At 40.1% G+C, this 21523-nt stretch overlaps 3 protein-coding genes across 5 annotated transcripts in view; 1 reads left to right on the top strand and 2 right to left on the bottom strand.

The window, feature by feature from the left end:
• LOC132182667 (uncharacterized) overlaps positions 1–9323 on the bottom strand; it is a 44539-nt gene extending 35216 nt beyond the window's left edge. Inside the window, exons 1-2 of one of the 3 annotated variants that reach the window (XR_009440320.1) lie at positions 9103–9323; positions 4113–4185 (exon numbers count right to left, since the gene is read on the bottom strand). Coding sequence is in view for 2 of the 3 variants with exons in the window: in XM_059595973.1 (XP_059451956.1) it covers positions 4113–4185; positions 9103–9215 (186 nt within the window). In the remaining variant the exon portion in view is untranslated. The remainder of the gene's footprint in view (positions 1–4112; positions 4186–9102) is intronic. The other 2 variants (XM_059595973.1, XM_059595974.1) reach the window with 2 other exon arrangements.
• Positions 9324–10242: 919 nt separating this feature from the next.
• On the top strand, positions 10243–12419 carry LOC132181054 (scarecrow-like protein 23). Its single transcript, XM_059594099.1, has one exon. The coding sequence runs from the start codon at positions 10699–10701 to the stop codon at positions 12010–12012; it is 1314 nt and encodes a 437-aa protein (XP_059450082.1). The 5' UTR covers positions 10243–10698; the 3' UTR covers positions 12013–12419.
• Positions 12420–16662: 4243 nt separating this feature from the next.
• Positions 16663–19727, bottom strand: LOC132181393 (pentatricopeptide repeat-containing protein At4g02750-like). The gene has a single exon (XM_059594596.1). The coding sequence runs from the start codon at positions 19018–19020 to the stop codon at positions 16774–16776; it is 2247 nt and encodes a 748-aa protein (XP_059450579.1). The 5' UTR covers positions 19021–19727; the 3' UTR covers positions 16663–16773.
• Positions 19728–21523: the final 1796 nt, after the last annotated feature.

The following is a 21523-nucleotide window of genomic DNA, read 5'->3' as shown; positions in this document are numbered from 1 at the left end:
ATGGCGCCCCAAGAGGGAGACCCAAATACTTCATGGGCAAATCGGCAACACTACACCCAAGGATATTAGCTAATACCCCAATGTTCTCCACCTCTCCAATAGCCACAATTTTAGACTTTCCAAGATTAACTCTCAAACCCGACACAGCTTCAAAACATAAAAGAATGAGGCGCACATACCGGATTTGCTCGAAAGAAGCTTCACAAAAAATCAAGGTATCATCAACAAATAAGGAGTGAGAGACCTCCAAATCCGAGACAACCCTATCACCCACCGAGAAGCCTGTCAAAAGTCCTTGGTCAACCGTAGCATTCACCATCTTACTCAACGCCTCCATAACAAGCACAAAAAGTAACGAAGAAAGGGGATCCCCTTGCCGAATTCCCCTCGAACTGCTAAAGAACCCTTCCGGAGAGCCATTCACTAGAATGGAAAATCTTACCGACGTAATACACCATTCTATCCAAGCCTTCCACCTTTCCCCAAAACCACACCTATGCAGCAAGTACAAAACAAAGTCCCAATTTACATAATCGTACGCCTTTTCCAGGTCCAACTTACAAATAACACCTGGCACCCCTTGCTTCATGCGACTATCCACACATTCGTTTGCAATAAGAACCAAATCTAGGATTTGTTGTCCCCCTATGAAAGCATTTTGAGAGTAGGAAATAACCTTGCCCAAAACAGTTCTCAACCTAAAGGCAAGAACCTTAGAAACAATTTTGTACACCCCTCCCACCAAGCTTATGGGCCGAAAATCCTTCATCTCCACCGCATCCGCCTTTTTGGGAATCAAAGAAATGAAAGTAGCATTCAAGCTGTTCACCAACTGCCGTCTGCGATGGAACTCATCAAAAACCGCCATAACATCTTGTTTAACAACACCCCAACAATGGAGAAACCATCTGCACCCGGTGCCTTATCACCATCCATACCTTTTATCACCTCCCAAACCTCCTTTTCCTCAAACTCTCTTTCCAACCACCTACAATCCTCCTCATCAATAGACAAGAAAGGCTGGTTGTCCATTCTAGGCCGCCATGAACTTTGCTCCGAGTATAAATTTTGATAATACTGCACCATGTGATCTTTAACCACAACTGGATCATCGGATAAAACGCCATTAATACGAAGCACTTCCACACGATTGTACCTGCGATGAGAATTCGCCATCTTGTGAAAGAAGCGAGTATTTCGGTCCCCCTCCTTGAGCCATAAAGTTCTTGATTTCTGGCGCCAATGAATCTCTTCACACAACAAAGTGTTCTCCAAAACTTTCAACATATCTGCCTTTCTAGTCTTCTCCTCTTGATCTAACCCTCTCGACTCTGCCAATTCATCCAGCTCTTGAATGCCTCCCATCAACTCCTTTTTCCTCCCAATATCGCCAAACTCCTCCTCATTCCATTTTTTCAAATCCATTTTGAGGGATTTCAATTTATTAGCTAACACATAGCTCGGTAGACCCTCGAAAGAATAAGATCCCCACCAAGAGCTAACCTTGTCGAGAAAACCTTCGGCTTTGAGCCACATGTTCTCAAATTTGAAATACTTTTTACCTCCGCAATGAGCCCCACAATCCAAAGCAATAGGGAAATGATCGGAGAACATGCGTTGAAGTCTTTTTTGTGACATTGCAGCGAAATGATCTTCCCAATCCGAGGAGAGCAAGAACCGATCTATTCTGGACCAGGTCTCATTTTCTTGATTATTGGACCAAGTAAATTGTCCCCCCATCATCGGAAAGTCCACCAAATTGTTCTCCGAGATGAAGTCCGAGAAGTCCATCATGCCTGCAAAGTAATAAGAAGCACTAGAGCGCTCACTAGGGAATCGAACAATATTAAAATCCCCACCAAAACACCAAGGAACCTCCCACATATTCAACAAACCAGCCAACTCTTCCCAAAGGACCCTCCTCTCCACATCCTCATTCGAACCATAAACCCCTCCAAACGCCCACACCCAGTTGTCCTCCACATTTTGAAAAGAGGATGCCAAGGTGTACTGCCCCACACACTCCTTACACTCCACCACCCTCCTATCCCACATCATTAACATCCCCCCCGACAAACCATTAGACCCTTTATACTTCCACCCCACATGTTGACCACCCCAAAGATTGTGAACCACTTCCCGGGAGATAGTCTCCATCTTGGTCTCAATCAAACAAACTATATCTGCTTTCCATTCCTTCAAAAGACCCCTAATACGCAACCTTTTTTTTAGGGCATTCAACCCTCTCACGTTCCATGCTACGATGTTAAGCTTCATGATCCACCAATTTGACCCTTCCCACGACCCCTACCTTGCATGGAGATCGTTTGGTTTCTGTCAACAAGAAGTGCACTCCCTGAAAAATCCCCCGAGTCAGAGTCAAACTGCTTCCTGGCATCTTCAATAGACTTGAACAGAGCTGCCAACTCCTCCTTCTTCCCCTCATCTGAAACACCTATTTTTGGACAAAAATTGAGACAGCTTTCTACTACCCATTTAGGAGAACACTTTACTGATTCGAGTTCCTCCAAACCGATAGTTGCTGAGATACTATCCTCCTCCCTATTTGACCCAGTCCCAATTCCAATTTCTTTCTGTCCACTATAAACTGATTGCAACAAATTCGTAGTCTCCCCCCTACATACCCCTGTCAACATCCCAGAACACCGACGAGGTGCAAAAACCACCGGAGACTGATCTGGGGCAGAGCCCATGTCCTCACCTGCACCGCCTATCTCCACAAAGCACTCCGGCGAACCCCCACCAGCATCTCCCATCTCCATACGGCTCACCGGCACACTCACAGGATACATCTTCAACCAATATCAATGTTATATAGTACAATAGTGGGAAACAAAAAGAAACCAAATATGTTGCAAATATTTCCTCGATCACAATTGACTTTGGTCATGCGTGGCAATGTATTGTGTAGGCAAAAACGCTAAAGACCACCTGCAACTTGCTTCAAATCCATCCATGCCTGTGAACCCCTTAGGGCCCGTTTGGTTTACGGAATAGACCCCTGGAATAGAATGATTATTCCTATGAAACAGTCATTCTTTTGTTTGGTAAAAATATATTCCTACGAATAGTTATTCCGGTGAGAATCACTAATCCCTTACTCACAGGAATAGCTATTCCTGAGGGAAACAACAAGATTTTTCCAAAAAATCAAGTGGGTGGCCGACCATCCCAATGGGTGGCCAGCCACCCCAGGGCCACCAGGGGTGGCCAAGACCACCACCGGTGAGATTTCGAGGTGGCCTAGCCACCTCGATTCACATCGGGGTGGTAACTGCCCTTGGGGGTGGCCACACCACCCCTATAGGGCCATGATGAGGTCCTCTGGGGTGGCCGCACCACCCCTAGTGCATGTTGTGGGTGGCTGGCCACCCATTGTGGTGGTCAGCCACCACACATTCAACCTTTTTTTTTTTTAATTTGAGTTTTGGAAAAATTAGAAATTAAATGAGCTTTTTAATAATTTTAGTTCAATTCCAATTATGAAATATGTGTTACTACCAAACTAAAGAATTTGAATAATTATTTCATTTCAACATCTTCTATTCCCAATAATACCTATTCATTTTCCTAATGGAATACCTATTCCGCAAACCAAACAGGGCCTTAGTCTGCAAGGGGAAAGGCAGTACTATCTCAAGCAGTACTCCACATACATCGGCCCTTCATCTTTATTATAATTTCTTTCCCTTGATGACCATAACGAGAAGATATTAAGAAAACAAAAGAATACATAAGGAAGGACAAGTTGTCCTACAAGGAAAAGAGACGACCAGTATATAAAGAAAAAAAAAAATAGAAGAAACAAAAAGGAAGCCCGTCATAATGTATAAATGTGCACTCTAAACTTCTCTAGCGTTGCTTATGGAATTATATAAGAGAAAAAAAAAAACTACTTATAATGAATACATGGAGTAAATAATGCTAGTTTGATCAAAGATTAAGCATAGAGCAGTAACAAGCATGGACAGAGAAAACATAGCCACCTAAGAATTTGATTTCTTCTGAATTCAGTGTGATAGTTATAACTGCAACCTCTAGGGTTTCACTTGCATCAAGAAATTGCTAACCAAGAAGAAAAGAGGAACTACCTTATGGGTGGGTGGAAGCTTTTTATAAGATCTTTCATATCTTTTGACATCTTCTTCTGAAGCATCTGGGTAGCTGTGAGGAGTCCATGCAAGAAAAGTACTAGCATTAATACTAGGGAGAGAGATGACATGCACTATCCAAAGGTAACAACTAAAAAAAATGATAAGGAAAGATCAATGATTAGAAAATAGTTGGAGAGCATATGCACAACAAACAAGTCAAAAGGCTGACCAGAGGAGAAAAAATGACAACCAAATACAGAATTGCAAATATAAGCTTTTTTTTTTTTCTTTGCTAACTGTCAACAATTTTTTATTTTTTATTTAAAAAAAAAAAAAGACCAAGAGAAATTTTTTGATAAGTAACAAAATTTCTCTTGGTTCTTTTTTTTTTTTTTTTTGTTTACAGTTAATTTAAAAAAATAAAATAAAATTTTTTTAAAAAAAAAAAAAAGAAAAAAAGAAAAAAGCTTATAACCGTAAACATGTAGCCGATTTGAATTAAGCTGATATATTATGGACTTGCAGATATAAGCTAAATGTACATGATTAGGCAACGCACCAATCCCAGGACAATGACATTAATCTAAATTATCGTTATTAGGCTGGATCCAACAGATGAACAAGCTGTTTCAGGTGCCCACCAAAGGCAAACTTGCGCTAACCCGGTCACCCACCAATGGCTGAAAACTTGAAAGGATGATGCTAACCCAATGAATAATCTTGAGGCCAGAGTCCTTAACTTACTACAGGAGGAGAACAAAACAAGGAGTAACTTCGTTCTAGGATCCAAAAGTTGTACAGAAGAGATGAGCATCGCAAGACATGTCATCCAGTAAAGAAAAGGCATCCATTTTGCCAAGGAAAGCAGAATATTGCACTGGTTAGGAGTTTCTGCCACTAAAATGAGTCAACTAAGAAGAAGGGCACAGAGGCTAAAATCGGATGTTTCAGTGAACTACGATGAGGACTGTCCAGATTTGATACGCAACTCAGCCAGTCCTCTACAAAAAACCGTTCCTCTTGATAATAGAAACCAGGAAGTAGAGAATGGAGAGGATGCCTGCCACATTCCAAGTTTGGAATATTCAGATGTTCCAACCATTCAAGAGAGTGAGAATGGAGGACAAAGTCTGGAATCTTCAAATGCTCCAGCTAATGAAAAAAAAAAATGTAAATGGAGAAGGAACAGATGGAGAGACATCCAATGCTGCATGTTTCTATCAGAATGATGTCACATGCTCCATTAGTACTGAATCCAAAAGTGAACAAGTAGGAGTAGCAAAAGGTGAAAATGAGGAGACTGAAGGGGGAATGGCTCCAGAGGCTAAGGGAGGGAAATGTCCACTCCAATTCCTCAGGTCAAAATTCTAAAGTAGACAATCCACAGTCTGCACCATACTCTCTAAAAGAGATGACAGCCTAGCTAGAAAATCTGACACAGCCTGGGTGTGAGAAAGGGGATGTGCTTATATAGAGCATGCTCTCTCTAAATGGTATGAAGTCTTTTGGGATATACCCAATAACAAAACCGTGCGAGCTGAGGCTCAAAGTGGACAATATCATATCACGTGGAGCGGGGTATTACATATGGTATCAGAGACGAAGCCCAACCTAAGATGGGGGGAACGTGCACAAGCCTATGATGGTCCCCAACGAGGATGTTAGGTCCCAAAAGGTGGTAATTGTGGCGTTCCACATTGCCTGCATGTGAGAAAGGAAATATGTTTATATAGAGCATGCTCTCTCTAACTGGTATGAGGCTTTTGAAGTAAACCCAATAACAAAATCATGTGAGCTAAGGCCCAAAGTGAACAATATCATGTCACTTGTAGCAGGGTGTTACGGCCAAGTTGACTGAAGGCGACTAGAGGAGATTCCCCTCCCAACATGAAGTCAGGTCTGTCTTGCACCATGAGTGGCCCTATAACCATGAATCCTGGTGGACCTTCCTAGGGCCAAGAGACAACCCCAAACCTGAAGATAGAGCCCACTCGAAAGCTTGAGAGGAAATCACCCCTACATGCAATCTACCACCTCCCCACCCCCCTTTCCCGTCCTTTGAGAAATGGGCATGTGGACCATAGCTACACAAGTCTTGGGCCTTTTCATGGACCTGAGACAACCCTCTCTATGAGCCAAGAATGTTTGGTACAACTAAGATCAGTGGCCTAGCAAGGAGCCCATCAACATGAAAAGGTATAAACCCTACCTTTCAACCCAATTCAAATCACCCAATCTCTTTGTCTAGTATTCTCCAACCGACTGACACAAAAGCCTCCCTACTGGTTAGGCTTAAAAAAACAAAATGTAGAGCTTAGGTTAGACGGAGTTAGCATTCCGATAGAGATCACTGATAAAGACTAGCAATGGAAAAATGCTCTAGTGGGACACTTCCTTGATAGAGCTCTTACATTCCATCTAGTGAAACATTGGGTAGTCAATGCTTAAAAGCAAAGGCTTGAAGATATCCAGCTTCTAGACAATGGTTTTTATGCGTTCAAGATGAACAGGGAGAAAAATTGTCTTGCCATTATAGAAGCCGGTTCCTATCATATTGCCAAGAAACCCAGATTATTAGGAAGTGGCAATCAGGCATGCATCTCTCCAAGAACAGTTTTGCAAGTATAGCAGTTTGGATAAAATTCTATCATATCTTGCTATTGTTAGGACTCCGAAGTGGATAGAATACTTAGGAAGCGTCATCGGGAATCACCCATACTAGGATAGGCCTATCAGCACCATGAAAGTGTCTTCTTTTGCTAGAATCTGCATAGAAATTCAATCAAACAAGGATGTGTCAAAAGCTATTTTTCTTGATCTTGGATACGAGGAACTGATTAGGTACAAGTGAAGTTGTCATGGAAATTGCCTACATGCATTTTCTGGCCCATCCGGCTTAACAGAACCTTCACAGTTGCTATCACATGGTTTATGGTCATCCATGGGTAAATGTTCTCACTTAAAAGCTTTCTCAAACAATCAACCTCAGGGTGGGTAACAATGGAGGAAAAGGAAGGTTGGACCAAGATGAGACTAAGGGCCCGTTTGGTATGCAAAATGGCTATTCCATTAGGAAAGTAAATAACTATTACTAGGAATGGAAGAAGAAGGAACAAAATAGTTATTCATATTCCTTAGTTTGGTGACAACACATATGGTCTCACTGGAATGGAAGGAAAATTATTAAAATGGAATGAAATCTGCAGGTGGCCGACTCACCCCCCATAACAAAACTCCAGGGGTGGTCACTCCACCCTTGGAGCCCCTTGTGGTGGACCAAGTGTGGAATCGTTGGCAATGTTTGCACTTGAAGCATCTTTGCAAAGAAAAGAAGCGTCTCTACTTTTCTCATGACAATGCCGACCTAGTACACAAAAGCAATGTGAACACAACTTCCTTTGTCTTGGCTTTGTGATGCATACAAGAACCCAAAAGCTCCCTCTATTGCATCGGTTTTCCTGAAGCTGCATAAATACCATGGCAACTTGATCGAATCCTTGCAAGGAAAATCTCTACGAGCACAATGAACGTAGTGCTATTAGGCCCAAATTTGGCGAAAAAGAAGGTCATACATGGCCACAAAGCCAATGTGGTTGGCCTTTTGTGCCCCAAAGAGCAATCAGTAGTCAGGAACTGTGCCACTGAGAGCAATTAGTGTTTGAGCCCTTGCAATCTTGTAAAGCTCTTCAAGGGCACTCATGGCTTTTGCAGCAAGAATCCAACCAACAGTTCTCAAGATTGCCAGCTAGATGTCTCAAAGAACCATTTTAAGGCATTACGTCATGGTTTCTCGCTCTATTAACAAAACTGACACCACTAAACCAAACATGATGAACCCATCATTATCAAACATTAGCATCAACAGAAACATCATAAAATGATCAAAGAGCTTAAAAGCACATAAAATGCTAGCACTAAAAAATTAACTTGTTCACGAAAACACATAAACCACTTGAAAAGAAATTAAAATACATAAACCACTTAAAAGTACATAAAAGACCATAGTCTACGAAGTAAGAGGTACATAGGTTACACCGTTAGAAGAGTTAACCAGTAGCGGAGGGTTATTAGGATTTATGGATGGGTCAGTAACTCCCTAAGTGAAGGGTTGAAGAGTTGAAATCTTGAAGGAAATTGGAACAAATACTGCCAGAGTCTTATGGTAGCTGATGTATTTAGGTGTTTCCACAATTAGAGATGATGGTTAGGGTAGAAGAGATGAAGGCTATTAAGATAAGAGTTTAGTGAAGGAAAACTAAAGGAAACAGGTCAGTTTGTGATTAAACAAAAAGTAATAGAACACAGCATAAATATGTTGGATAATCGTGGCTTTATCTATACACAAAACTCAAATTTTCATTCATAAGCTCTAAATTTTGTTCAAGCAGAATGCAATATATCCCCATTCCGGACTTTTACGCTACTATACAAAAAGCGCCCAGGACTCTCTTAGAAACTACAAGAAAGCTCTACTACCTTAAATTCTAAGCAGATTCCCATAAAACAGGCTCACAACTCTTAAACCAATGGCGAAAAATTATTTTAAAAAAAAAAAACACTAAACCCAAAACTGTCGGAAACAATCTTCAACACCACATACGACTGAAAATGTCCAATTGGGCCATCAAAACATAAACTCCCAACACTAAATCAATTCCAAGTACTAAGTAACATTAAAGATGCTATAACTCGCAGTTCAATTCCAAAAAAATAAAAATAAAATAAAAGAGCAGCTACTTTTACTAGACTTCCCAATCACCAATCCGACTCAAATTGACTCAACTACCAGAATCAACTTGATCTTAGCCTTAAAAGTTGCAAGAGCACAAGGAGAGCATATAATCGGCTGACGACGTCGTTCCATATAACTTGAGTATTAACTCAGAATTCAATTTAAACCAAAAAAAAAAAAAATCTAAAAATTAAAAATACAAATGACACAATCGAAGAAGAAGAAGAAGAGAATATGTGAGAGAAATAGGCGTACTTGAGGTAGGCGCTAACGATGCGCCTAAGGGATTTGACCTCCAGGGCTTCTTCAAGCTTCCTTTGACGACGTCGCTCCTCATCCTCCTCCTCCCCTACTCGCGGCGTAGACATTTCTCACTCAGATTCTCGTTCGACTTGTTTTGTTTTACCTTTCGCGGCTCTGCAGTGGAGAGTAGAGCCTTGTCGGAACTCGGAATTGCCTATAAACCCCGAACAGAAGGAAAACCGGACTAAGGTTTTGGGCTGCTCACTCAATCGGGGCTTTCCGGTTCGGCATATGTGGATACTTTGGGCCACATCGAATCCTAATTCATATATTTATTCGACCCAACCGGATATCAACCACCGACCCAATATACCGGGCTAAGGCTTTGGGCTGGTCGCTATTATAATCGGAGCTTTCGGGCTTGGCTGGGGCATGTGGGTAATTTGGGTCACACCCCGAATCAAGTCATAAAAAAGTATAGTATTCCTAGTTGATTGACTACATACGAGTGGGTTGATTTAAATATTAATTTTTATTGCCATATCATTATAATTATAAGGCGAAAGAATACTACACAAAATTAAAAAAAAAAAAAAAAAATGACTTTTTAAATAGCTAAAATAATTCTTAGAGTTTGTTTGGGATTGCATTTAAAAAATAAAGTTTTTAAGTCAAAAAGAGTTTTTTGGCAAAAACCTCATTTTTAAGCTTTTGCCAAAAGTCCATTTTGTTCATTTTTAGGTTTTTTGGACCTTTAAAAGCATAATTAATTTTTTTACCAAACAAGTATTTTTTTCTTCAAATTGACTTTTTGAGAGTTAAAAGCACTTTTAGGCTCTTCAAACGCAATCTCAAACATGTTTTTAGAGTGTGTTTGGTATTGCGATTTCATAAATAAAAAATGTGATTTTAAATCAAATTTCAGAAAATAGAATATTAAGGGAGTATTTTTTTGAAAAGTTGTATTTTAAAAGACTAAATTACGATTTTAAATAATAAATTACAATTTTATCCTAGGTTTTTAAAAAGTGCCCAAACTGTTGGAAAGGCTCTTTGGACAACAACTTGCCAACTGTCCCCTATTGTTGTGTCATGAGAAATAATTAAATCATAAACAATAAAACATCAAAATCCGAAAGACAAAACAAAGACAAGACAACCCCTCCTCCTCCTTCTAGATTATTCCCAAGAATCCAAAGAAGCCAATTAATTGAGTCTAATCAAACCAACCCCTACAATTGTTTACAACACAAAAACAAACAAAGAAACGAACAAACGGACTCAACGAAAGGACGCAAGAGCGGAGTAGGTAATGAGGATTAGCTTTTGGATTGGATAGGATAGGAGAGGAGACCCCCATTTCTCGGCTCAAAAGTTCTTCGCCTTTTTCCGTCTGTCTCAGTCCACGGCCTCCCACTTTCTCTCTCACTTTCCCTCGTTTTCTCTCTCCCCAAACACCGCTTTCTGACACAACCCACCCTCTCTGCAAACTCCTCTGTTGTCACTCCCCTTGTTTTTCTCTCAAGCCTTTGTCCCTTTCCCCCCGAAAGCTATTCAACTTTTTATTCTCTCTCTCTCTCTCTATCTCTTTTCTATCTCTGATCGATCATGCTTCAAAGCTTGGTTCCGCAATCTCCAATATCGAATTCTAACCCTAATCCTAGCTCTAGCAATAGCTCCGCCATGAGGACGAAGCGCGTGGACCGGGATGATAGCTCCGGCGACGAGACGACGATGAAGCGGAGGACTTTCTTGAACGAGGGGTCGGTCTCCGGCGAGAAGGCTGTCGAGGAAGCGGAGGGGAGCGAGTCGAGCGGGCTGAGACTCCTAGGGCTTCTGCTACAGTGCGCCGAGAGCGTCGCTACGGAGAACCTCGACGACGCCACCGATCTCCTTCCCGAAATTGTGGAGCTCTCGTCCCCGTATGGCTCGTCGCCTCAGCGCGTGGGGGCGTACTTCGCGCACGCACTCCAGGCTCGGGTGATCACCTCCTGCTTGGGCACCTACACACCGCTGAGCTCCAAAAGCCTAACCCTAACCCAGTCCCAGAGAATCTTCCTCGCTCTCCAATCTTACAATTCCATCAGCCCCTTGGTGAAATTCTCTCACTTCACTGCCAACCAAGCCATTTTTCAAGCCTTGGACGGCCAACTGGACGTCCACGTCATCGATCTCGACATAATGCAGGGCCTCCAATGGCCAGGATTGTTCCACATCCTGGCATCCCGAAGTAGAAAGATCCGATCTATGCGGGTCACCGGGTTCGGATCCTCCTCAGAGTTGTTGGAGTCGACCGGCAAGAGACTTGCGGACTTTGCTACTTCGCTGGGGTTGCCTTTCGAGTTCCACTCGTTCGAGGGCAAAATCGGGAATCTGAAAGATCCGAGTCAACTCGGGGTGAGGCCGAGCGAGGCGATCGTGGTGCACTGGATGCACCACTGCCTGTACGACATAACGGGGAGCGATTTGGGAGCGTTGAGATTGTTGACTTTGTTGAGACCGAGGGTGATGACGATGGTGGAACAGGATCTGAGCCACGGGGGCGGGTTCTTGGCGCGGTTCGTGGAGGCTTTGCATTACTACAGCGCGTTGTTCGACGCGCTGGGGGACGGATTGGATGGAGACAGCGTGGAGAGGCATATGGTGGAGCAGCAGCTGTTTGGGTGCGAAATTAGGAACATCGTCGCTGTGGGTGGGCCCAAGAGAACCGGAGAGGAGAAGGTAGAGAGGTGGGGGGACGAGCTGAGGCGGGTCGGGTTCCAACCCGTCTCGCTTGGAGGGAACCCGGCGGCCCAGGCCAGCTTGTTGCTTGGGATGTTCCCATGGAAGGGTTATACTCTGGTGGAGGAGAACGGGTGCTTGAAATTAGGGTGGAAGGATCTGTCTCTGCTCACCGCCTCGGCGTGGCAGCCGTCGGATTGAATTGCTGTGATGGAATCCGATGAGTATAATTTGGATCAGGAACAAGTGGTGGGAGAGCATGGGGATCATCATGCTTTTGCTGCATTTAAATGTTGTGGAAGAGGAGGAGTTCAGAGAATTTTGTTTGTGTTTAATAATGATATACCATGGAGATATTTGAAGGTGGAAGCATCATCAAGTGAACTAGTCCTTGTTCACTTTTGTTGTTAATTCTTTGAACTTGTTCCTGTGTATTTGGAAAAAGGGGAAAAAACATAGAGAAACAAAAACGATCCTTTCTATTTGGAGGTAGAGCTTAGGTTTTAGGGGATTTTATAGGTGCTAAACTGGAGTGGTAGTCATTGAATTCTTAATTCCTTGTAATTGCTTGATTTATTTGAATATTTCACATGTAGACCTTTGTTAAATGTCCTAGAAAACATAAAATTTGGCTCCCTTTGTTAATATTTTGACTTAGAATATGGTTAACTATTTGGATTGTTTATTTTTTTAAAAGAAAATAAAATGGAGAATGAAAAGCATCAACACTTTGATTCCTAGTTTTATTGAAGTATGGAGATTGCTCTTCCAACATAGGCTTAATCCCTGCAATGGCATGATTTATAAATGCACTTTTTTGGTATGTAAAATTGGGTTTGTTATATGATGATTAGACATCATGATTCATCGCTCCTATCAAACACAGAGATTGGGCAAAGGGTACTTTTCTCAAGTTTAATGGATACACTTGCTGGAAAAAGAAAAGCAAAGGGTACTTTTCTCAAGTTTTATGGATACACTTACCAGAAAAAGAAAACCATAGTCTTATCATGATGAGAAATAATATTTCGTAGATTCATATAACTATGATGATGTTAATATCAACTATTAATTTTTATTTTTATAAGTTTTTGTTGATCTAAATGTTGATTTTTAATGTCATATTATCATAATTGTGTAAGAGATTAGTAATCCCATAAAAATTCACTAAATAGCATTATCATGATATAGCCTCAAATTCAATTTCCATTTCGGACCTCAACAAATCTAAGAGTCTACACACCATTGGTAGTGGTAGCAAAGATATATAAAAAATAATATAGCAGGCACACCATTGGTAATGGTAGCAACAATATATAGTAAATATATAGCGTACAATAACAAAATAGAAAGAGCAACCACGTGACAAACCTACAAAGCACTACTTTTCCGTACAAATGAATTCAAACATGCGGTAAACAAAATTAATTTTAGAAGTCTCTCTTGTATCCCTACAAGAATGATATGGCTCTTAAAATTACCGTTTGATCAAAATTCAATAATGATCAATCACAAGTCCAATAGTGATTTTAAGAGCCACATCATTCTTGGAATGACACAAAAGTGACACAAAAAGAATTTGTAGCATTACTCGATAAACCGTGGAGTTTGAAATTGAGCATTCTTATAGTAACGACCAAATTTTATTAGTCAAAATAATTAAAAATTACATTTTTTTTATATTTTAACTACTAATTTTTTTAAAGCACTCCCAACGGCCTCATTATTTTCGTTATCTGTTTTTATTATTTCATTTAAATATTATTTTTCAAAAGTTTTTTAGTATTTCTCTAACATTTATATTTTTTAATGTTTGTCTTTTCCTAACCGTTAACGTTTGGGTTGAGCGTGAAAAAGAATAAAAATGATGGTAATTTTCTTTTTTTATTCTTTTGGTGAGCGAATAATACTCACCAATCACTCAACAAACAAGAATCACTATTTTGCTGAGGCTATGGGGTGGGTTTTTTTTTTTTTTTTTTGGTGGTTTTTAGTGATTTGGCTCATCAAAATAATTAAAAAACTATTTTGATCAGTCTACTGGGGATGCTCTTAAAGCATCTAGGATTTTGATTATACAAGAGCTCTCTTAACTTATTAATAAATTATAATTGCATTTGACCCTTCCACAAAATATCCGTAGTGAAATAAAGTCAAATTAAAAAATTTACTGTCACTTTATTTTCACTACCTCTTTATTTCTTGAGTCTACGATTTAATCTCTCGATTATTCTTATAATCTTAGAATCAAATTCTATTGAGTATATTTATTTGAGTAACTCCTTACAAAAATGTTCAAGTCTGAGACTCAAAATATTCAATTCATATTAAACATATCTCAAGAAGATATTTCTTATCTCATTAATTCATATTAAAGAGATTATTGATTCTATCTTGAAAAGTAGTGTTTTCACAGTGCTATATGCAATCACTAAACGTATTGAGAATCTCAAAATCCTAAATACATTAAAGTGTCCTACACTTCACATTTAAGTTCACATTCCTCCCAGGATTGAGACTCAATGCTAAGTTGTTGTGGGTTCAAGTTATTCATTTGACCATGCAACAACTTTATTTATAACCAAAATGTTATACCAAAAAAAAAAAAGGGGGTTTTAAAGTAGCACTAATCCAAGCAGTTTGTTCTCCCCTTCATCTGAGAGGTTTGGAGATTAGGAATCTACTTACTTTTAATAAAGCTCTCTTGGGAAAGTAGCTATGAACATTCTATGAAGAGATAAGCTTTTTGGAGACAGGTGATGCATATGAAAATGAATTAGGATCATTTCCATTTCATTTGAACTGGAGAATATTTAGTTGGTTACAATTGAGCGGTATTTTGTCACCTCTAAAAGTGAAAAGGCAAAAATACTCTTCAAATATAACTAATTGGATCCTCTCCGATTCATTTGAATCAGAGAGGATCCTGTTCCATATGAAATATGGTAGTTTGGTGAGTAATTGGTGCATTAATGTTGTCACTATGCCATATGGGGGTTCTCAGCCTTTATATGTTCACTCCATATTTAGGCCATGAAAGATGGTCTAGATTGGTACTCTCAAAAACTAACCGAAAGGAAAGAGTGTACTTATTGATACTACAATTGAGATTAAGTGAAAGACAATTACTTATAAAGCACTAAAAATTCTTTTAGCTTTTCAACGTGGAACAAAGTGAAAGACACAAATAGAGGGAAAGTTGAGATTTTCAAATATGAGGGAAAACTTATTTTCATGAGATTATTTCAACAAAATATTGACTACACGTGGCACTCATTTTAATAAAATGAGTCTTTGGAAACATATTACAAGAGATCGGGATGCTTTGTCTAGTTGTGTTAAAGTTGAGGTGAGAAATGCTTATCGAACTAGTTTTTGGCATTATGTTTTGTGTGGGAGTCGCTCTTTGAAGGACTCTTTTCTGGGGATATTTTGCATCGTAAGGGATAAAGATGCTCTGGTGTCTGACAATATGTGTACCTACACCGATGAGGTGGATTGATACTCTTAAATTATATCAGATTGGTCAATGGCTAGGAGGTGGAGTCCATTACTTCTTTCTTCAGTACTTTGTGTTCTTGTAGGATGTGTCGAGGAGGTGAAGATAAATTTTGTTGAATTCCTTCGAAAAGATGATTCTTTGAAGTTAAAACTTTTTCCAAAGTCCTCATTTCCAACGCTAACTCCTCATTTTCTTGGAAAGGCTCATTTGAAGGTGACTTTCTTCACTTATGGCATGTTTGAGATTGCGTTATAGGGGTCTAAAAGTGCTTTTAACATTCAAAAAGTCTGTTTGAAAAAATATATATATATATATTCGTTTAGTAAAAAATTTAAAAGCACTTTTAAGGGTCAAAAAAGTCTAAAAATTGGCAAAACACAGTTTTGGTAAAAACTTAAAAAATGAAGCTTTTGCCTAAAAATACTTTTTGATTGAAAAGCTCTATTCTTCAAACACAATCCCAAACAGATTCTTAGACAACAATTTTATGAAAAATGGTCACTCTAAATAATCTTTGCAAACGTCATATTATAGTACATTATAGTGATAAAATGGTGGTATATATGCAAAACGAGTGGGAAAACTCCTGATTATCTCCTCCTTCATTGGGATATCGCGAGAGACTTCTGTAACTTAGTTTTTCAGATGTTTAAAGTGAGTTATGCGTAAACGTGTAGTGGATCTTTTGGCCCATTGGAAAGAAAGAGTCAGTCGGAGAGATCTTAAAATTGTTTGGAATTTAATCCCTTCACATTTACTGTGGTGCATTTGGAGAGAAATGAATGCTCAAAGTTTCAAAGATTGTGAAAAGACAAGTTCACGCCTATAACTTTGTTTCCCCAAATCTTTGTTTGAATAGATCTCTACAAACGCCTTTCTCAACATCTCTAACTTTGTGGACTTTTGTGCTCTCCTTTCTCGTTCTTGACTATATTGGGTATTTTCTCTTATATACTCCCAATATATTTGAGTTGCACCCCTTATGCTCTTTTATTGAACTACTTATAAAATAATCAGTGTAAAGAGTGGGGGCCACATGCTCGTTTCTGTAAAACATGCCTCACCCTTCCACTCTCTTTCTAATATTTACCTTCAAGCAAAAAGAACCATTCCAATGATTCCCAACAACAGAACATATTTTTTAAGTATTATTTTCATATCATAGCCAAAAAAGAAAGAAAGAAAACTTAGTATTGTTTGAATCAATTTTATTTTTATTTTATTTTTTGCTCGGCTGTGGACCCCCCGACAAGGCATGAGTTGCCAGGTGGCTGCCAGAAACTGGGTGAAGACACTGTTTAAGCTCATGCAAACTGATCAACACTATGCGACGTCAGAAGATAGTAGTATTAAACAGCCCCCAACAGTTCATGTACATATATACAATTGAAAAAGAATTAGTACATGAGAAATGGCATATCCCTAATGTACAAGATGCTAAAATTGCTCTGATATAAATGTTAGGTGATGGTACAATCATTTTCAAGTAAAGATTTGAACTCAGATAAGTCACCTGGATTTTTCATCTGTGCAGTTAAAGCCGTTAATGTATTGCATACCTCTGCTGTTCTAGGCTGCAATTGATTATCAGAAAGAAAAGCATGTATTTGATTTCTGAGTTCTATCCAGCTGCAGCCTGGCTGCTTCTCCGCTCTACTCTTTTTCATTGATACCCTGACTCTCTCAACCTCCTCCCAACTACCAACCTCAGCATGCATATGCGACAAGAGCACATAATTCGAAGTTTTATGAGGTTCAAGTTCTAAAAGCTTCTCAGCAGCATGTCTACCAAGTTCTAGATTCTGGTGTACCCGGGAAGCTCCTAGGAGTGCACCCCATATTCCGGCATTCGCCCTGATCTTCATCCCCCTCACCATGTTGAAGGCCTCTTCTAACCTCCCTGCTCGACAAAGCAAGTCCACCATGCAAGCATAGTGCTCGACCAAAGGTTCAACACTGTATACTTCATTCATGCTTTTGAACAACTCTAAACCACAATCAACCAGGCCAGCGTGACAACAGGCGGACAATACTCCAATAAAAGTGACTTGGTCAGGAACCATTCCATTAATGAGCATCGCTTCAAAGAGGTTAACAGCCTCTTGACCATACCCATTTAAAGCAAATCCACCAATTAAGGAATTCCAAGAAACCACATCGGCATGATTCATATCTTTGAACAGAAGTTCAGCATCAAAGACCCTTCCGCTTTTAGCATACATGGTGATCAGAGCATTGCTAACAAATAAATCGTTCACATAACCACTCTTTACAATCAGATGGTGAAGTTGCTTCCCAAGTTGCAAAGCTGCAAGATTGGCACATGCACTTAGTCCGCATGCAAAAGTTGACTGATCAGGTTTCTTTCCTTCCTTCTGCATCAACACAAAACTCTTCAGTGCATCCAAATATAGCCCATTTTGCAAGAAGCCTGTAATCAAAGAATTCCATGAAATTATATTCCTTTCACCCATCTCCTCAAATATTTTAAGGGCTTCATCCATCTGCCCAGCTTGAGCATAACCAACAATCATCGTATTCCATGAAACCAAGTCCTTATTGACCATTTGTCTAAAAAGACGAAGAGCATCGTCCATTCTCCCACACTGAGCATAGCCTGCAATCATCGTGTTCCAACAAACAGCATCACGGATGCCAATCTGACTGAATAGTTGACTAGCTTCATCCATCCTTTTATTTTGTACGTATCCAGACATCATTGCTGTCTGGGCTGCAATGTTTTTGAAAGGCATACGGTTTAGATAACCCCTTGCTTCACCAATCTTACCAGCACGAACATACCCATTGATCATTGTAGTCCATGATATAGAATCCCTCTCTGGCATGTCCATAAATAGCCTATTCGCTTCATCAAAGTGGCGGTTTTGAACATATGCCGCAATCATCGCATTCCAAGAAACCACGTTTCTATGTGGCATCTGATCAAAAAGTCTCCTAGCCTCCACAATCTTACCATTTCGTGCAAACCCACATAACATCGTAACCCATGAAAAAACGTTCGGGTTTGGAATCTGTTTAAAGAACTGCCAAGCAGAATCCAAATCACCCACCTCAACAAACCCATCCACCATCAGATTCCACGAAACCACATCCCTCTTTTCCATTTCCTCAAATAACTGCAACCCCAAATGCATTTCCGCATTCTTAGTATATCCTGCTAGCATTGAATTCCAAGAAACTAAATCCTTGACCAGCATTTCACCAAACAATTTCTTGGCATCATCAAAACTCCTGTTCTTCACATAACCAGCAATCATAGCATTCCAACAAACTGTGTCTCGCTTATCAGGAAGCAAATCAAATAATTTTCTAGCCTTTTCAAGCTCCCCATTACGTGTATAGCAAGTTATCATCAAAGCCCAGGAAAAGAGGTCTCTTTTAGGCATTTTATCAAAGAGTTCAGAGGCTTCCAGAACCTTATCATTATGCGAATACCCAGCAATCATAGAGTTCCAAGAAACCAAGTTTCTCTGAGGCATTTCATCAAACAGCCGGCGTGCATCACTTATTCTACCATTCTTGCAATAAGCAGATATCATGGAGTTGTAGCTTACAACATTCTTCTGTGTCAACTGTGAAAAAACGTGAATGGCTTCTTCAATCCGCCCCGATTTCCCCAATCGGGTAATCTTCAGATTCTGGTTAAACACATGACTTACTTGCTCACCTATCAATCTGATCCTCATAAGTAGTTGAAAAAAATTCAGAAACTTGCAAAAGCAATGTTTGTTAGACTTGGAACACTACACGTAATTAAGGACTTTCTGATTTTTCTTGAATTTCGTTTTCTAAGTTATACAGTCAGGACCATGGTCCTCGTCGTCATGCGCCTTCAAGCCTAAACTCAAATCCAAAACGAATATCAGTGACAGTGGGAAAAGAAAACAGAGCTCATCCCTACTAGACCCATACTCAAAGCCATGTGGATCCTTGCAAAGGTATACTTCCACTCCTCATAGATGAGCTGGTGTCCCCACTCGAAAGTGCAACTACTGGGAGAATCCCACTGTCGTCATTCGGGGGAGAGAACAAATCTGGTCAAGGTGATAGGGGAAGCTACGGCGAAAAGAACCAACCTTGGAGTCCATTGCCGGTGGAGAGGACCCAGCCACCGAAAAGACTAGCCATGCTCGCCGTCGTTTTCTAGCACTCTATCACCAACCTTGAATCGGGTTCCATCAATGCTTCAAGTCTTAACCTTATAGACCAAGTAAAAAAATTAGGTTTTGAGACAATTCTTAATGCAATGAGGCGGCATCGCTTAGCCAATGGTTGGGATGGAGCCTCGTCGCACGGAGGAGCAGAACGAGCGGCAGCCAAGTTGCGTCAGTTTTCCGGCGGTGGTGGAGCCTCTCGTCGCATGGTTGGAGAAGTTTTGGGAGGGAAAATTGGGGGTGGGTTTCCTCTTTCGAGAATTAAATTTTGGTAGGGGGGCGTGCGTTTTGACAAAGATGAGGCAATTTTGGGCGGTGATTTCAATTTTTTTTTTTTTTTTTGGGACCCAGCCACATTACCACCGTTTTTTTTTTTTTCTTCTCGGAAGGAGGAAAAAGAGAGTTACAAAAGGGTGTTTCTTTTCCTACAAATTTTTAAAAGACAAGAGAATGAGAGAGTAAGAGGGAATAATTTGAAGTGGTTTGAAGCGGCACATTGGGCAACATAGTTTGCACAATAATTTGTATATCTTGATGTCTTCAATGCAGTCTAATTCTAAAAGGAAAGGAGTTGTTGACTTATAGGATTGTAAATGAGCCGACATACTCGACAGCTCCCTCAATACCCGCTCAGTTAAACTCGACCTAAACTCGAACTTGACACTGTACAAGCTCGCTCATTATTGTTGAAACTCACTCGATTAGCTAGTGATACTAATAAGTGCTAAAATATATGTATTTTAGCTCCTCAATTTATATTTGTTAATTCCTTAGTTGTGTTAGTTTGTGCAATTTTATTTTCTTTTTATATTTTCTTGGTTTTATAGGTTTTTGGAAGAAAATGAAACATTTATGGAAGTATTGGGCTTAAAGAACAAATTTGGGAAAAGCTAGAGGTTATAATAGTGTGATCGATCGCAATGGACCTGCGCTCAAGCTCACTACCAGATAATGTCAAGAAGCGAGCGCATGCTTCTTTGGAACTACTTGAACTGGACTTACCCACTTACTGACTGAGATGGGATAGATAATGCCAAAATCCAATAGTTTCAATACCTCCGCTTTGACTACCTCCTTCATGTGTGGGTTGAGTCTTCTTTGTGCATCCCTAGTTGGCTTTGCTTCGTTCTCAAGAAAGATTTGATGCATGCACTTGGCTGGACTTATTCCCTTGATGTCAGCAATAGTTCATCCCAAAGCAGTTTTATGCTCTCTAAGAACTCTCAACAGCTTCTCTTCTTCCCGAAAACTTAGATTTGCAGCAACTATCACATGTAGTGTCTTGTTCACTCCCAAGTAGGCATATGTTAGATGCTCTGGCAACTGCTTCAATTCCACTTTTGGTGCATGAACAATAGAAGGGACAAGAGTAGTATTAGTAGGCACAAGAGTTTCAAAGGGAGAAATGTACTTACTTGAACGTGGTGGAGAGGCCCCAAGAGGTGCACAGCTTCAATGATGTCATCAATAACATCTTCAAAATATGGCTTAATGTCTTGCTTTGTGAAACTGTGAGTGAGGGTGTCCTCCAATGGATCTATGTGATGGGCCTGAAAAACTTTCTCAACAACACCTTGGATCATACAGACATTAAAGCGTTCCAGATCATCTTGAAGTAATTTCAATGCATCAAATATTTTAAATTCTATCTTCTTACCATTTACCTTCATACTTACAGTACCATTTTTCACACAAATTTTTGTATCAGCGGTTCTCATAAAGGGTCTTCCTAAAATGATAGGCAAGGGCAATGGCATAGGGGAGTCTTCCATATCTAATACAATGAAATCAGCGGGTAAAAGAAATTCACCTACCTTTACCAAGACATCCTCAAGTATAGCTCTTGGTCTTTTGATGCTTCTGTCTGCCAATTGCAAGGTGATAAAAGTTGGTTGAAGCTCCCCCAAACCTAGTGTCTTAGATACAGTGTATGGCAGCAAATTGACCCCTACTCCTAGATCCAGCAATGCACGCTCAAAAAGATGGTCTCCTACCCTGCAAGGGATGGTAAAACTACTTGAATCTTTTAGCTTTG

The sequence above is a fragment of the Corylus avellana genome, chromosome ca5 (genome assembly GCF_901000735.1).
Source record: "Corylus avellana chromosome ca5, CavTom2PMs-1.0".
In the NCBI taxonomy this organism is placed as follows: Eukaryota; Viridiplantae; Streptophyta; class Magnoliopsida; order Fagales; family Betulaceae; genus Corylus; species Corylus avellana.
This window is presented reverse-complemented; position numbering and strand designations above follow the sequence as displayed.

Coding starts and splice junctions, on each gene's coding strand:
- LOC132181054 (XM_059594099.1), top strand. CDS start 10,699: ATGCTTCAAAGCTTGGTTCCGCAATCTCCAATATCGAATTCTAACCCT.
- LOC132181393 (XM_059594596.1), bottom strand. CDS start 19,020: ATGAGGATCAGATTGATAGGTGAGCAAGTAAGTCATGTGTTTAACCAG.